The 15,276-nt window shown below is 54.4% G+C and overlaps 1 protein-coding gene across 2 annotated transcripts in view; it reads left to right on the forward strand.

The window, feature by feature from the left end:
- Nucleotides 1–14,969, forward strand: part of Nos2 (nitric oxide synthase 2) — a 40,584-nt gene extending 25,615 nt beyond the window's left edge. For both annotated transcript variants that reach the window (XM_042282464.2, XM_015996155.3), the window contains 15 exons: nucleotides 186–268; nucleotides 598–742; nucleotides 828–932; nucleotides 2,278–2,327; nucleotides 2,655–2,829; nucleotides 3,547–3,679; nucleotides 4,786–4,864; nucleotides 5,560–5,741; nucleotides 6,750–6,913; nucleotides 8,436–8,643; nucleotides 10,783–10,870; nucleotides 11,284–11,405; nucleotides 12,561–12,709; nucleotides 13,524–13,718; nucleotides 14,422–14,969. In XM_042282464.2, coding sequence (XP_042138398.1) covers nucleotides 186–268; nucleotides 598–742; nucleotides 828–932; nucleotides 2,278–2,327; nucleotides 2,655–2,829; nucleotides 3,547–3,679; nucleotides 4,786–4,864; nucleotides 5,560–5,741; nucleotides 6,750–6,913; nucleotides 8,436–8,643; nucleotides 10,783–10,870; nucleotides 11,284–11,405; nucleotides 12,561–12,709; nucleotides 13,524–13,718; nucleotides 14,422–14,520 — 1,977 coding nt within the window. In that variant the 3' untranslated portion in view covers nucleotides 14,521–14,969. The remainder of the gene's footprint in view (nucleotides 1–185; nucleotides 269–597; nucleotides 743–827; nucleotides 933–2,277; nucleotides 2,328–2,654; nucleotides 2,830–3,546; nucleotides 3,680–4,785; nucleotides 4,865–5,559; nucleotides 5,742–6,749; nucleotides 6,914–8,435; nucleotides 8,644–10,782; nucleotides 10,871–11,283; nucleotides 11,406–12,560; nucleotides 12,710–13,523; nucleotides 13,719–14,421) is intronic.
- Nucleotides 14,970–15,276: the final 307 nt, after the last annotated feature.

The raw sequence follows: 15,276 nt of genomic DNA on the forward strand, positions 1-15,276 counted from the left end.
AAGAAAGTCAAGTGCCCGCTGCTATGTGGCTCCATGTGGGGCCTGGAAGGTGCCCCTTGGCTGAAGTTTGGTGATGTGGGTGCGGTGGGCTTCCATGAGTGCTCTCGAGGGTCCTCTGCCTCTCCAGCACCCCCCAGCCTGAGCCCAGCCATCCCGCACCATGACATCTCCCTTCTTTCCTGCAGATCGATCCCTGGAAGACTCACATCTGGCAGGACGGGAAGCTGAGGCCCAGGAGGAGAGAGATCCGGTTCAGAGTCTTGGGGAAGTACGTGGAGGTGGACAGGATTGCTGTCCACACGGTGTCCCTTTCACAGAGGCAGCCTCCCTGTGCCCGCCATGAAGGGCAGGGCATACGGAGAATGTTCTTTTTGGGGTTGGCACCTAGGACTCTAGACACCAGTTCCGAGACCCATTCGCTTCTGGCATCCCAAACTTCCCAAAGGGCCTGAGTCAGGGTGGACAGGGGCCACCAGTCAGTGAGAGGTGGAGGCTGCTTCCTCCCACCACCACCCCCCCCCCCCGGTGTTGTCCCTGCTCTAGTCTCTTCTGGAAGCTGACTCAGCACAGCATCTGTCTGTCTGTCCATCCCCACAGAGTGGTGTTCTTTGCTTCCATGTTGATGCGAAAGGCCATGGCTTCCCGAGTCAGAGCCACAGTCCTCTTCGCTACTGAGACAGGGAAGTCTGAAGCGCTAGCCTGGGACCTGGCAGCCTTGTTCAGCCACGCCTTCAACACCAAGGTACACACTTAGGTGGCAGGCATCCGGGGTGAGCGCAGAGGGCCTCCTGGGAGCTGAGGGCTGATGTCGCCTGTGTGACACGCAGGTTGTCTGCATGAACCAGTACAAGGCAAGCACCTTGGAAGAGGAGCAGCTGCTGCTGGTGGTGACGAGCACGTTTGGGAATGGAGACTGCCCCAGCAATGGGCAGGTGGGTGGCCCGGCATCCTGGTCATGGGGGGAGGGACTTGGGGGGATCAAGAGAAGGGTCCAGGGGACACAGAATGACCCAAAGAGGGCATTGGCATTGGAAGTAAGTGCTCAGGCCACTCTGGGTCCCTCTTGTGCCACTTTCCCAGGGGCACACAATGCCTTCTTGTGGACTGGCCAGCCTTGACTTCTAGTTTTAGATTATCTGAGGGGGTAATCGTCATTACATTTCTTTCTTGTTTGTTTGTCTGTACACACACGTGTACGTGTGCAAGTGCCACAGCTCACATGTGGGGGGACTTGAGGGAGGCGGTTCTCAGCTTCCACAATGTGGGTCCCTCGGGCCACTTTTACCTGCTGAGAGCTCTCAGTAGCCACAGCCACCCTCTTTTAAAATTCAAACATTCTTGTTTAACTGGGCATAGTGATGCACACTTGTAACCCTAGCACTTGGGAGGCAGAGGTAGGAGAATTGCAAATTTGGGCCCAGCCTGGACTTTATAGGAAATCTTGTCTCAAGTTCCCTTTCAACAAGAATTCATAGTTAGGGGCTGGAGAGATGGCTCAGTAGTTCAGAGCACTTGCTGCCCATCCAAAGGACCATACTTCATTCCCAACACTCACATCCGGTGGTTCACAACCTCCTGTGACTTCAGCTCCAGGGGACCCAGAGCTGACTTCTGGCCCCCCTGGACACCCGCACTCACATACCCAGACACACTCTCAGATGCAAATCTTTCTTAAAAAAAAAGAATTCCTATTCAAAGAAAATGTTTCATTCTCACAAAGGGAAAATGGGCCAAAAGCATGAATTTTGTCTAGCCCGCCTCACCCAGGCCTGCTTGCTCTTGTGTTTTGAGCAGAGGCAAGGATGAGCGAGATCTGAAGGCTTGTTTAGCACCCATTTGAGCTTGTCTCTCTAGTGCTTGGAGGGATGAAAAGGCCATTGAAAAGAAACCGCATGAGAAAAGATTACCAAAGTCATAGCTCCCCACTATATGATGGGTCCCTAAAATGCTGCCTAAAACAGTTCCCTGGAAAAATCAAAGTATTTTAGAGAATTTGTTGCTCCTACCAAGTTCCAAGCAAGGAGCGAGGTTCATATTCTTTTTGAGGGAGCCTGTGCTCTTCCAGGACTAAATGGGGATACCAGGGACTTCTGGGTCTCTCACTGAGGGGCAGGCCCCATGTGAGCTGGCTCAGCTAGACTTGTCCAGTGGCCTGTCCCGTGGATCTGGATTCTTGGCCTGCTCGGCGTGGCCAAGGTTTAAATGAACCGTAGCAGGAAAGGCAAGCGGCGGTTTTGTGGGTCCAGGCCTGAGAACTCTGGTTCCTTGTCTTTGTAGACTCTGAAGAAAGCTCTGTTCATGCTGAGAGAACTCACCAACACCTTCAGGTGAGGCACCCTTCCACAGTCCTGCCTCCTGGGCCATTTGGGATCAGACCATGGAACTGGATGTACACAGGGCGTCTTCTTAGAGACGTCCAAGGGTAGAGTCCCTGGTCTGAGGTTTGTCTTCTAAGTGGGTTGAGGATCAAGACACAGAAACCAAGTCCCCCTTGCAGGTCTGCAGGCCAAGAGTGCATTGGTCACATGACTAAGGAAGGCCAGATTGTGATGTGACGCAGCGGGCACGGGAGTGTAGGGCTGTCCCTGCAGACCGTGGCTGCTGCTGCCGCCGTGCGTCCTGACGTCTCCGTGTGTGTGTTTTCTCCTGGGCAGGTATGCCGTGTTTGGCCTTGGCTCCAGCATGTACCCTCAGTTCTGCGCCTTTGCTCATGACATCGACCAGAAACTCTCCCACCTGGGAGCCTCTCAGCTTGCCCTGACAGGAGAAGGGGACGAACTCAGCGGGCAAGAGGATGCCTTCCGCAGCTGGGCTGTGCAAACCTTCCGGGTCAGTTCCCAGCCAGCCAGGATGTAATGCATTCACACCAAACACATCTGAGCCTGGTGTCCCGGGGGTCATGACCTCTGCCAGGTGTAAGCCAGGGCTATGGGCCTGATGTCTCAGGTCAAAGCGGCTCTCCCCAACCCCCACCCCAGCAAGAAGAGTGTCAGGTGGATTGCTCTGGGTGGGAGAAGGCGGCAGATCAGCTCCCTGTCCTGAACTTCTCTGGCTTAAGGACTTCCCTATTGAAAGTCTTGGCCACCTTTTAACAATGGTGCCTTGCTTCAGTCTCCCAGCTCTGCAGAGGTGGGGTCAGGGACCACACTGCTGACCTCTTACGACCTGGCTGTTTTCTCCTCAAATCTTTACTTTCTGGACTCTGCCCTGCTGATGGAGGGAACATATCTCTGAAGTGAGAGGGCAGCAATTGGAAGCCCAGCAGACTTGGTTCTAAGACTCGGGCCTCCTCCATGAGGTTTTCTGTTAGGATGGGGAAGCCCCAGACCTCCCTCACTATGTGGGAAGAGGATAAGTATATGATGGCCACTTCAATACTCATTATAATATCAGTGGCCACTGTGTACCAAGCCTGGGCTTTTCTGAGCCCCTTCAGTCCCCATTAGACAACATACCTAGGAGTTTTGGGATGCATCCTTTCAGTATTTGACCCATGGTGAAGGGTGGTGATGGTGATAATAGACGCCACTCTGCCTAACTTTCCAGGCGGCCTGTGAGACGTTTGATGTTAGAAGCAAACATCACATCCAGATCCCGAAACGCTACATTTCCAACGCAGTCTGGGAGCCACACCAATACAGGCTCACCCAGAGCCCAGAGCCTTTCGACCTCAACAAAGGTACCAGCCCCTCTGCACCCTACTGGTCTTTCCTGCCTGGGTTGAGGCTATCTGAGCCCTGAACCAGTAGTCAAGGAATCTACCACGTTCTTCTAAGTGAAGGCAGTCCGCTGGGACGGCCGGGTATCTGTCTCCCTGGTACAGGACTTCAGGCTCAGAGGAAAAGCGGTCAGAAGGAAGCCCTGAGAGAGAGGTAGTGGGAGCAGGCAGCCAGCATCAGTGGGTGGGGGAGGGGGGCAACTCTGCCAGGCACTGTGCCAGCCTCTTGACCCACATGGACTGACCTATGACGCTTGGCTTGCCACTTGGCCTGTGGCAAATCAGAAGAAGTCACAGCTCAAGGAAATGAAGCGAGTGGTAGCATGTGGGTGGGGAAAAGGGGGTTGGAGTCAGTCTTCCCAAGGGAGCCGCAGGCCATGAAGAAGGCTTCTGGGGCGATTCAGGGCAGCAGTCAGTGGCTCAGCTCCGCCCATCCTGGGTGACACACTGGGTTCCCTGAGTCCAGACATCACAAAGGTGTCTGCACGTTAGGATGTGCCTAGCTGTATCTCTGCTGTGTTCTGAGAATCCCAAATTGGGACGGTGGCCGGAGACTTTGGGTGCTTTCATTGTCTACTCTGAGTCTCCTGGTACTTCCCAGCCGCAAAGCCACTGTCCATGGGGATCTTTTCGGTTGTTTAGTTTTAGTTACGGTTTTTCCCCTCTGTGTGTATGTGGAGGCAGGTAGTCCCCTCTGTGTGTATGTGGAGGCAGGTAGTCCCCTCTGTGTGTATGTGGAGGCAGGTAGCTGGGACAGGGTCTCCTGTGGCCTAGACTGGTGGCAAACTTGCTATATGGCCAAGAATGGCCTCGAACTCCTGACTTTCCTCCCTCTACCTCCAAGTGCTGGCATTACAGACTTGGGTCACCACATCCAGTCAGGCCCAGGGTCTTCCTTTACTTGTGACTCACGAATAATGGGGGAGGGAAAGCCTAACAGAACAGCAAGAGCAAGGGTAGCCTGCAGGGGTAATCGTCTCAGCATACAGGGCTTCCCCCACCACAGCGCAGGGGCTCCCCCACCACAGCACAGGAGCCCTGTGCCATCTCAGCCTCTGTCCCCTCAGCTCTCAGCAGTATGCACGCCAAGAATGTGTTCACCATGAGGCTGAAATCCCGGCAGAATCTGCAGAGTGAGAAGTCCAGGTAAGGACGAGGGATGCCTGGCCGGTGTTCCACGATTGCTCTGGGATGAATAAAGGACCAGAGCAAGCCAGTCTGTACATGGGCAGGGGAGACATGCCTGCCGAGGATGCCACCTTCGGGACCAGCTTCTCTGCTAGTCCTTGGCACCCCTGCCTGTGCCCGATTTGGGAACCAGGTGTCTGCCTCACTGGCTCTTCCTCCTCTCTGAACTCTCTAAAAGGAGTGACCAGGGGATACTCAGACCACTTGAGTCTTCAGACCTTTTGTGAGGCTATTGGACAAGGATGGAAATTCCTCAGCCAGGGAGTCGAGGGTCACGGGTGGTCTGTAGCTTGTATCTGTGTTATCTTCCCTCTTCCTAACCCCTATCCATGGGGGAAACTGACCTCGGTTCCAATGAGAACAGAATTTGTTCTGGAGACAAGAAAAGGCTCCTTCCAATGCCCACACCCCCTGGGAAGATGCTTTTTATGGCAGGGTTGTGGCCAAGCCCTCTGGACTGTGTCCCCTGCTAGGGAGAGCTGTGGCCAAACTCCTCTGGAAAACTATGGAGCTCTGAGGGTCCCCAGCTGAGGGGAAGTCCTGCTGCAAACTCTGGCTGGTGGCCGAGGCTGGAGGGAGCCAGCAGGAAGGTGATAGGAGAGCTTATGCTAGGGAGGCCGGCAGTTACCCAGGGTTCCCTTTTCCTTCTGTAGCCGCACCACCCTCCTTGTCCAGCTCTCCTCCGAGGGCAGCCGAGGCCCCAGCTACCTGCCTGGGGAACACCTTGGGATTTTCCCAGGCAACCAGACAGCCCTGGTCCAGGGGATCTTGGAGCGAGTTGTGGATTGTCCTTCACCCCACCAAACCGTGTGCCTGGAGGTGCTGGATGAAAGCGGTGAGCCCTGGGCCCCTGGAAAAACCCGTTCCCCTCACCCCCATCCCTGAGGACTGGGGCTGTGTTTGTCCTGGTGTGCTCCAGTCCCAGCTCATGGGAGAAACTCCCCGGCCTCCCCCGGTAGTGATGACTCCACGAGTGTGTCCTCCCGCCTCAGAGGAGGCATCAGAGAAGCAAAACCTGGCAGTGTCCCCCCACCACCAGGAAGAAAGCAAGTCAGCCTGAACCTCCAAGACAAGGGGCTTGAGGCATCCTTGGGGCTGTAAGGATACAGACGTGGTCCAGATGAGATGCCATTGATAACACAATCCTTCTCTCCAGAAGGAAGGGAGGAGAGGGAGAGTAATAAAAGAAATGTGCTGACATGTAGTAAACACCTGTGGACCAGGCACCGTGCCAACCACTTCCCAAGTGTGGTTTTCCTCATGGCCGGTGCCAGACCGGCCTGTGTTATCTCATCTGTCTCTCAAGGAAGCAGCTGGAGGCCACAGGGTTCAGACACTCAACTGGGAAGTGAGGAGCCGGTTTGAACCTGGGTCTGCTTGCCCCAGATTCTGTGACTTCTCTGAATGGTGTCTTTTGGGACCCCTGAAGCCTGGCCACCTCAATTTATACTGACCTGTTCACATGGAGCCTCTTGACTTGGTATCCCAGGGGGCTGTAGCTATAAATCTTTCTCTAAATGAGTGACTAGCCCCTGGGATATACATCGGTCTCCAGTGGACTCAGTCACTATGAGTGAGCAGTTCCCCTGAGGGTGCCAGACACATGCAAGGGTCACAGAAGGATGTGGTTACCTTGTCAGGACAATAACAACATGGGTACCCATGTAGGAGCAATCGATCAGCCTGCCCCGGCTGCCCGGCCTCAGCACCAATGCCTGATCTTTGCTCTGTCTGGGGTCAAGACATCAGAGTCTTCCCTTCCTCGTAGCTGGAGGGTAGGAGTCTTCTGAGAGACCCCAGTTGAGCCTTTCCCCATGCTGACACCTCCCTCCCTTCCATTCAGGCAGCTACTGGGTCCAGGACAAGAGGCTGCCCCCCTGCTCGATCAACCAAGCCCTCACCTACTTCCTGGACATCACCACCCCTCCCACCCAGCTGCAGCTGCACAAGCTGGCCCCCCTGGCCACAGACGAGGCTGAAAGGCAGAGGCTGGAGGCCCTGTGTCAGGTGAGGTGGTGGGTGGGTGAGGCAGGAGCGTTCCACAGAGTGGAGAGAACCAAAGTCCAGAGCCCAGTTCGACCTCTGAGACCACCCGCCTGAGTCCCTGAGGTGTGACTTGTCTGTGTCTGGTGAGGGCTGGGCATCCTTGGCTGCCCCCATCTTATTCAGTACACAGCGGTACTGAGTAAAGGAGTTTCTCTGAGAGTCGGTATGATGTGCCCGTATTCATGACTTGCCCCCAGTGACAAAATACGTGACGGAAGGAAAGGAGGGTCCCGTCGGTCAGGGCGGAGTCCTGACAGCAGCAGTGTGGTGGCCGGTCGCTCCACTTCCGGAATAGGTGGCCGAGAAAGGTGGACGCGGATGCTCTGCTCACTTTCCCCTTTTCGTTTAGTCTGGAGCCTCAGCCCATGGGAATTCAGGGTGGGTCCTCCCCAGTTCAACCTCTGGAAACACCGGCACAGAGGTGTGTTTCCATGGCGATCGTAAATCCAGTCACATTTACAGCAAAGAGTAGTCTTCACACAGCCAAAGTGCACTTCCTCCAATGTGCCTGTGGAGGGGCAGCCTCCATGGATGGCCGTTGTCTTCCCATGGGTAGGACAAACTCAATGGTGGGTGAATGGATGGAGTGGCTGGTGGGGGCTGGGGTAATGAGTTGTCTTTGTAAAAGGCGCTGGACACATCACCACCACCTCAACCTCCCTGTGTGAAAAGCTCTATCCGCCTCACTCCACAAGGACTGAGGCCAAGCTAGGAAGGACATCTCGCCACGATTTGAACCCAGATCCACCTGGTTCCAAATTATAGTATAATAAGGAAGTGAGCCCAGCTGGGCATGGTGGTGCATGCCTGTGATCCCAGCACTCAGGAGGCTGAGGCAGGAGGATAGTGAGTTAGAGACAAGCCTCAGCCAACAAAAAGAGTTCAGGGCTAATCTGGGTTATAGAACAAGATCCTGCCTCCACTCCCCTCCCCAAAGAAAGGGCATTGAGCCCTGCCCATGAGGTGTTAATATTGGGGGAGGTTTTTGTGTTTTGATCTTTGTTGTTTGCTCTTGGTTTTGTTTTTGCCCTTGTTTTGTGGGCCCTAGGGGTTGGCCTTGGGCCTTCACACACACCAGGCAGGTGCTCTACCATTGAGACAAACTCCTCTCTTTCCTATTAGATTTTACTCTGAGGCAAGGTCTCTCTAAGTTAGCCAGGCTCAAACTCATCGTGGTCTGTAGACCCTGCTGGCCTTGAACTTGGAACCCTCCTGCCTCAGCCTTCTGAGTATCTGGGGTTGCAATACCACCTCACCACCACCTTAATCCCACCCATAATACATTTCTAGGCACAACTGAGAAATGCTGCTGGCGGCCCCAGCCCCTTGCTTCCCCTCCAAGACAGTGGCCTCAGCACCCTGGACAGCACCAGTCCTTGCCCATGTTTGTTGAGTGAACGGATAAAATACTGGGCGGGGCAGCTCCTTCCCCTACACATGGCAGCCCCCCACCCCCATCCCTCACAGTACCCTTGGTTTTTAGCCCTCAGAGTACAATGACTGGAAGGTCAGCAACAGCCCCACGTTCCTGGAGGTGCTGGAGGAGTTCCCGTCACTGCGTGTGCCCACGGCCTTCCTCCTGTCTCAGCTCCCCCTTCTGAAGCCCCGCTACTACTCTGTCAGCTCCTCCCAGGACCACACCCCCTCAGAGATCCACCTCACTGTGGCTGTGGTCACCTACCGGACCCGAGGTGAGGCGGGCAGAATCTGCTGTCATCAGTACCTGTTACTTCTAGGGCAGCGGTACTATACTGCTTTCTGTGGCTGTGACAGACAGACACCATGGCCACCTTCACTACTGTTTAGGAGAACAAAGGGCTTGTTTAGCTTACAGGCTACAGTCCACCATCAAGGGAAACCAAGGCAGGAGCGTGAGGCAGGAACCATGGAGGAATGTTGCTTACTGGCTTGTTCCATCTGGCTCGCTCAACTACCTTCGTTGAAGGTACTCAGGACCACCCACCCGTTCAGGGGCAGCACTGGCCACCATGGGCTAGACTCTTCCTCCATCAGTTAACAGTCAAGAACGTGCCCCACAGCCCTGCCCACGGGCCACTCCGGCAATTCTTCAACTGAGTCTCCCTCTTCCCGGGTGTGTCAAGTTGATGGCCAAGATGAACCGCCCTGGCAGCAGTTCAACACCTCGATGGAGCTTTGGTCTCTATCGGCTACACGGTGCAGTGTCAGCCACCTGCCAGAGTTATCAGTAATGGGAGCAGCTGTGTGGGGCACATTGTCGTGAGGCAGGCATGAAGCTCACCCCTTGGTTTACCATCCATTACTGTAGGATCTGACTCCCATGTGCATTTTACAAGGGAGGACAGAGAGAGGCAGGGAGTGACCAACCCACTTGTTCTGAGTCACCCTGTTAATAACTGGAGACGCAGAGACAGGGAGGTTAGGTGCTGAAGCGAAGCACCGGACCGTTGGACTCGACTGCTGAATGGGTTCAAATGTGAGGAGCCTTGAGCACTGGAGAATCCACTTGTTCCTGGCCATCCTAATGATGCAGCCCAATGCGGGGAAGTCCTGCATGGATTGTTCTCTCTCCCGATACTCTCATTCTGTGGTGGCCATGTCCCACCTCCGTGCTGGGGGCCACACTGGGTGTGGAAACTCTGCCAGCAGGCCTTGCCCTCATAGAGTAGCCATAGAGCCAGTAAAGAGTTCGGGCATGCCAATACTTAAAGATAAGGCTGCGTGGGTGCCCATAAGCAATGGGTATCATGAGGGAGTGAGTGGGGGTGTGTGCAGCTACCATAGACTTGGAGGTCCTGTGTTCTGTCCTCTCAGCCTTGGATCCTGCACCAGGGTAGACTGGCTCCCTGTTCTGACATCTGTAACTGAGCTCTGTCTGAGCTGGAAGGGCTGGGCAGGGGCCACACCGCAGAGTTCTCCCTTCTTGGCAAAGAGCAGTTTCTAAAGATTAGGCAGAGCCTGTATGTAGACCGACCAGACCCCATCACTGGGTAAGAGAGGAGATGCATGTGAGCCCTGGGAAGGGCGGTTTATGCAGAACAGAAGCAAAGGACTACTCGGGTTGCTGGAGGCCTTCTTCCTGTGTCTGGTCATGGGGAAGTGAATGTAACCCAGAGGAAACTGGGGTATCTACAAGCCCAGGAAAGGCTTCCGGGGAAGACTGAGATGCCAGAAGAGATGGGGGTCGGGGAGTGGGGTAGAAGACATCCCTCACCCAGGGCTCCTGCTGGCTCAGGCCTCCTTCCTGAGGACACTCCAGTGGCCAGCCCTGGGGAATCACTTCACACTGCTGTAGGCAGAGCCTTGGCAGGGGGTGCTGGAGGGTCCCTAGACAAACACTTGGAGATACTCTAGAGCAGGGGGTCTCAACCTTTCCAATGCTGTGACCCTTTAATACAGTTCCTCATGTTGCGATGACCCCCAATCACAAAATTATTTTCACTGTTACTCCATAACTGTAATTTTGCGACTGTTGTGAATCTTAATGCTAATATCCGATATGCAACCCCTATGAAAACATCATTTGACTCCTGAAGGGGTCACGACCCACAGGTTGAGAACTACTGCTCTAGATTAAGAGTGAGGGATCTGAGCATGGACCTGAGTCCATCAGGACTTTTAGTCACCTGCTCCTCTTTCTGCTCTGTGACTCGGTGTCTGCAATAGCAAAGGGAGCAATTGCCCGTCAGTCCCTCGCAGCCTTCCCTGCTCTGTGTGGAGAGTTGGGAGAGAAAGTGGCTCATCATTCGGGAACTAGGCACCCAAGGGAGCCTGGCAGTGTAGGAAGAGCACCCAGCGGGGTTGTGTGATGGCCACGGGGGTTGTTGGTTAGATCTGTGCTGTCTCTGCAGATGGTCAGGGTCCCCTGCACCACGGTGTCTGCAGCACTTGGATCAGTAGCCTGAAGCCCCAGGACCCGGTACCCTGCTTTGTGCGAAGGTAGGCACCCACTCGGCCCCTCGGAACCCCTGGACTTGGGGATTCTGCGCTACAAGGGGAGGATTTAGGGCTGAGTGCTCCCCTTGGCCCATAAAGGTTTGTGGGGGCAGTAATTCTGGGTCTCTTCGTTTTACCATCTGGCCACAAGGTGTGGTGGAGTCAATGGCGGGGACAATGGTGATGATCGTGGCGGGGTCCAGAGTCCAGTGAAACTTTTCACCAAAAGACTCGAGTGTGGGAGGTGCCGTGCCTGGGCACGGGGAATAAAGCTTTGCTCAGGGCTTGGGAATCCATGTTCCCCTCCACCCCGACAGTACCACCCTACCAGGTGCTTAGCTCCCAGCTCTATCGTGATGTGCTTCCGACTTGGGGTGTCTGAAGACCAAGGTCTCCCCGCTTCTGTCTCCTTGCAGTGTCAGTGGCTTCCAGCTCCCTGAGGACCCCTCCCTGCCTTGCATCCTCATTGGGCCTGGCACGGGCATCGCCCCCTTCCGCGGTTTCTGGCAACAGCGGCTCCATGACTCCCAGCACAGAGGTACAGGAGGGGGAGCATGCTAGTCACCATGATCTGATCATTACACACACACATCCAAGTATGACACTGGACCCACCCACCCACCCCATCCACCCCCCGTGAGTGGGTACACAGATTTGGAGGGTTTGCGCCCTGCCCGCTTCACGTCTCCCCCATGTTTCCTTGTTGTTGTTCTTTATTAATGTAATTAGAGGGGTGCATGTTTCCAGATGCACACGTGGAGGTCAGAGGTCAACTTTCTTCTCTTCTCCCACCATGTAGGTTCTCCCACCATGTAGGGTTCAAACTCAATTTGTCAGGCTTAGTGGCAAGTTCCTCTCCCTGCTGAGCCATCTCCCCGGCCCATTTTGCTGGGTTTGTTAGTTTTCGTTTGTTTAACGCTGGCCTTGTCTTTGGTGCCGTCGGTGGAGTAACCCATAGAGTGAGCCTGTGAAGCAGTCCTCAGAGCTAAGAGATGAAAGCAAAAGATCTTAGATAAAGACATAGTCCTTTCATTTGAGAAATAACCCAAAAGAAAGGATGTCTCTATGCCTGGAATCCTCTGAAGGAGGCTTTTAGCAATGTTTGGCATTTAACACCGTGAATGTGAAGTCCGGCGCAGTCAAGGGCAATCAAGAGGTTGTTTGGGATGTCCTGGACACCGAGGCTTACCACGTGCATTTGATGTAGCAGCTCTGTCAGGACACTGTGTCAGGAGTGATGGTTTTCACAAAAGAAGTCACAGAATGTCTGATATTTCACTAAAAGATGCCCTTAGCATGTTACACACACACACACACACACACACACACACACACACACACATATATATAATAGAGACAAGATCGTGCTAGTGTATCCCTGGCTGGACTGAAAACTCCCTACATGGACAAGGTTGGCCTTGAATTTGAGCAATCCTCCTGCCCCTGTTTCCCAAGTACTGGCTATAGTGATATTTTTAAAGGAAAAAGTAAAATTAAAACGCAGTATGGCAAACAAAAGAAAGGTCGATCTGTTGACATAGTCATAACGGATACTGAAGAGTTCTTCAAGAGTGCCTCCATTAACTAGAAAATGGGATACTACCAAATAAGAAACTTACATGTTGAGCACTTGGTGGTCATGGTTTGCCCTCTGGTGGCCAGTGTGGTAACTGCAACCTTCTGGGTCCTACAGGGCTCAAAGGAGGCCGCATGACCTTGGTGTTTGGGTGCCGGCACCCGGAGGAGGACCACCTCTACCGTGAAGAGATGCAGGAGATGGTCCACAGAGGAGTGCTGCACCAGGCACACACAGGCTACTCCCGGCTGCCAGGCAAGCCCAAGGTAAGTGCAGCCACCCAGCAAACCCACAGAGTGTGCATGGTGGCCACTGCCCGGGCTACACAGGCCTCCCTCTCTGAGCCTTTGGCTCCTCTGCTCCAAAGTGGAGACACTTGCACAGCCTCGAGGGGTATGAAGAACACTATGATGAGAAGACCAAGCCCAGAATGACTTTAGAATCACACTATAGCCTAATCTCAACGCAGCCAGCTAGCTGTAGGTGCCCAGCAGCCCTGGGATGCAGGGCTGTGCCGGGAGATGTCCTGTAAGTTGGCTTTATGCTCAGCTCAGCGAGACCAGAATGTGGAGCTGATCCCACCAGGGCCCTCAAATGGGCACTGTGCTTCAGGGGCATGAGCAGTCAGTATAGACTCAGCTCAGAACCTTATTCCCTGAGGATCCCCTTGGATCCAATTGCTGGACCATTGGCCATTGTATGTGGAAAAAGCAGATTCCTGACCAGCTCCGGGCCCTTCTTTATAAATGGGGAGCCTGGGAGCCTACACTCCAGCCCTAAATCAGAGCTGGGACTGATACATGCTAGGAAGCCCCTTCTTTCTGGGGTATAGGCAGGCGGATCTCAGAGCTCTGGACAGAGCCATTAGCCTGATGGAGCATCTCTGAAGTGTGGTGAACCCAGGGAAGATCTGTGGGTTCCGCTGGCCAGGATTGGACAGGATACTCGTGTATCCTGAGCTGAAGTCCTGATTGAAGCCCTCAATGGCCCTCCTCCCCTCCCCATGGCCTGACCATATGTGTGCCTGACCATAGGGACCTCAGCATCCAGGGATGGTCCCACCATGTCCTCTGCCTTTAGGTCTATGTTCAAGACATCCTGCAGGAGCAGCTGGCCAACGAGGTACTCAGTGTGCTCCACAGGGAGCAGGGCCACCTCTATGTGTGTGGAGATGTGCGCATGGCCCGGGATGTGGCTACCACCTTGAAGAAGCTGGTGGCCACCAAGCTGAACTTGAGCGAGGAGCAGGTTGAGGACTATTTCTTCCAGCTCAAGGTAAGGGAAGTCGGAGTGGGACCCTAGAGAAGGGTGTAGGGGAAGGTCACATGCCATTGGAATCAAGACCAGAACAGCAGAACTGGGCGGGGGCGGGGGGGTGCCCTGAGCCCCTCTCCACCACTGCAGAGACCTGAGGGGGGCTGACTGGCTGGGCTCCTGGAGGCAGAACTTCCCATTCCACACTGGCTGCCAGCTAGCTGAGAAGTCCAGCCAATGTGTTCCTTTTCTCCAGCTGTGGAGTCAGAGCAGCAGGCTCTGCTCCCCGCACCCCTCCAGAAAGTACTCATGGGGCAGAGCAGGGCTGTGGACACCAGGGCTGGGAGCAGCACCAGCAGGTGCTGTAAGATTTCTCGGAGCCCTCAGCCTGCTGCTGTGTGCTCTGACTTCAGGACCCGGGGAGAGGAAGGCTCGAACAGCCTGCCCCACACATGCTGATCTCAGAGCTCACATCCGCCGGCGCTGTGTGGGATGAACACTAGACAGATAGTGGAAGAGGTTGAGGTGGGCCACACGCAGTGCCGGGGAGAAACCGAACCTCGGCGTGAAGGCAGCATGCCAAGCAAGCAGGGAGGCGCAGGGCTAGTGAGTGCCAGTGTCACCAGGAAGCTGGTGCGGCCCCAGGGTCTTGTCAGCCTAGACACGGGAACTGAGGGGGCTGGTCCAGCAGAGCTGATACCTTGGCCTCTGTTTCCCTCCGCAGAGTCAGAAACGTTATCATGAAGATATCTTCGGTGCAGTCTTCTCCTATGGGGCGAAAAAGGGCAGTGCCCTGGAGCAGCCCAGAAGTACAAGGCTCTGACAGCCCAGGAGTTAGAGCTTCTGGTACAGAATTCAGTGATGGACTCAACTCCCAGCTGGTCAGGGGTCTGGAGAGACAGAAGTGCGATTTTCTCCAAATCCCTCACATCATACCCCGCACCCCACGCACTACCAAGCAGCGTTGTGGACTACTTGAATCTCTCCCTCTCCTTCCCTCCCTTTCTTCCCCTCCCTTCCTTCCCCTCACATACTTCCCTGGAGCCTTGAAGCTGAGAACGGCAAAAAAATGAAACTCCTGATGGAAGCTCTTTGGGTGACCACCAGGAGGCGCCATGCCGCCACTCTAATATTTAGCTGCATCGTGTACAGTTATTTATACTTTGTATTTAAGAAAACAAATACCTTTGTCTACTCCCAAGGACTTCTTGGGCCTTTCCTGTATAATTTCTCGATGAAAATATTGATATGAAATGCATTTTATTTTAATCACCCTGTGTGTTTGATTGAGTTTTGTAGTGAAAGTGTTCTCAAGTAATACATGGGTTAGGGTTGGTAGACACCACAGCCCGGACAATGATGGCCCCACGAGGGAGCATGTTTAACCAGGTCCCCAGGGGACAGCCGATGAAGCTTGTGCTTGTCTGGAATTCTCTGGTCATGGCAAGGCAGCAGAGACCAGGGCCTGGATCTGGGCTTCACACACAAGGTACCTTCTGGAGGGTATGGTGAGCCCTGGGGCTCTTCATAACAGCGGAGAGTTCCTGAGGACCCTGAGGACCCTCACCCTATCTTAGAA

Source organism: Peromyscus maniculatus, chromosome 8 (assembly GCF_049852395.1).
Source record: "Peromyscus maniculatus bairdii isolate BWxNUB_F1_BW_parent chromosome 8, HU_Pman_BW_mat_3.1, whole genome shotgun sequence".
NCBI lineage: Eukaryota > Metazoa > Chordata > Mammalia > Rodentia > Cricetidae > Peromyscus > Peromyscus maniculatus.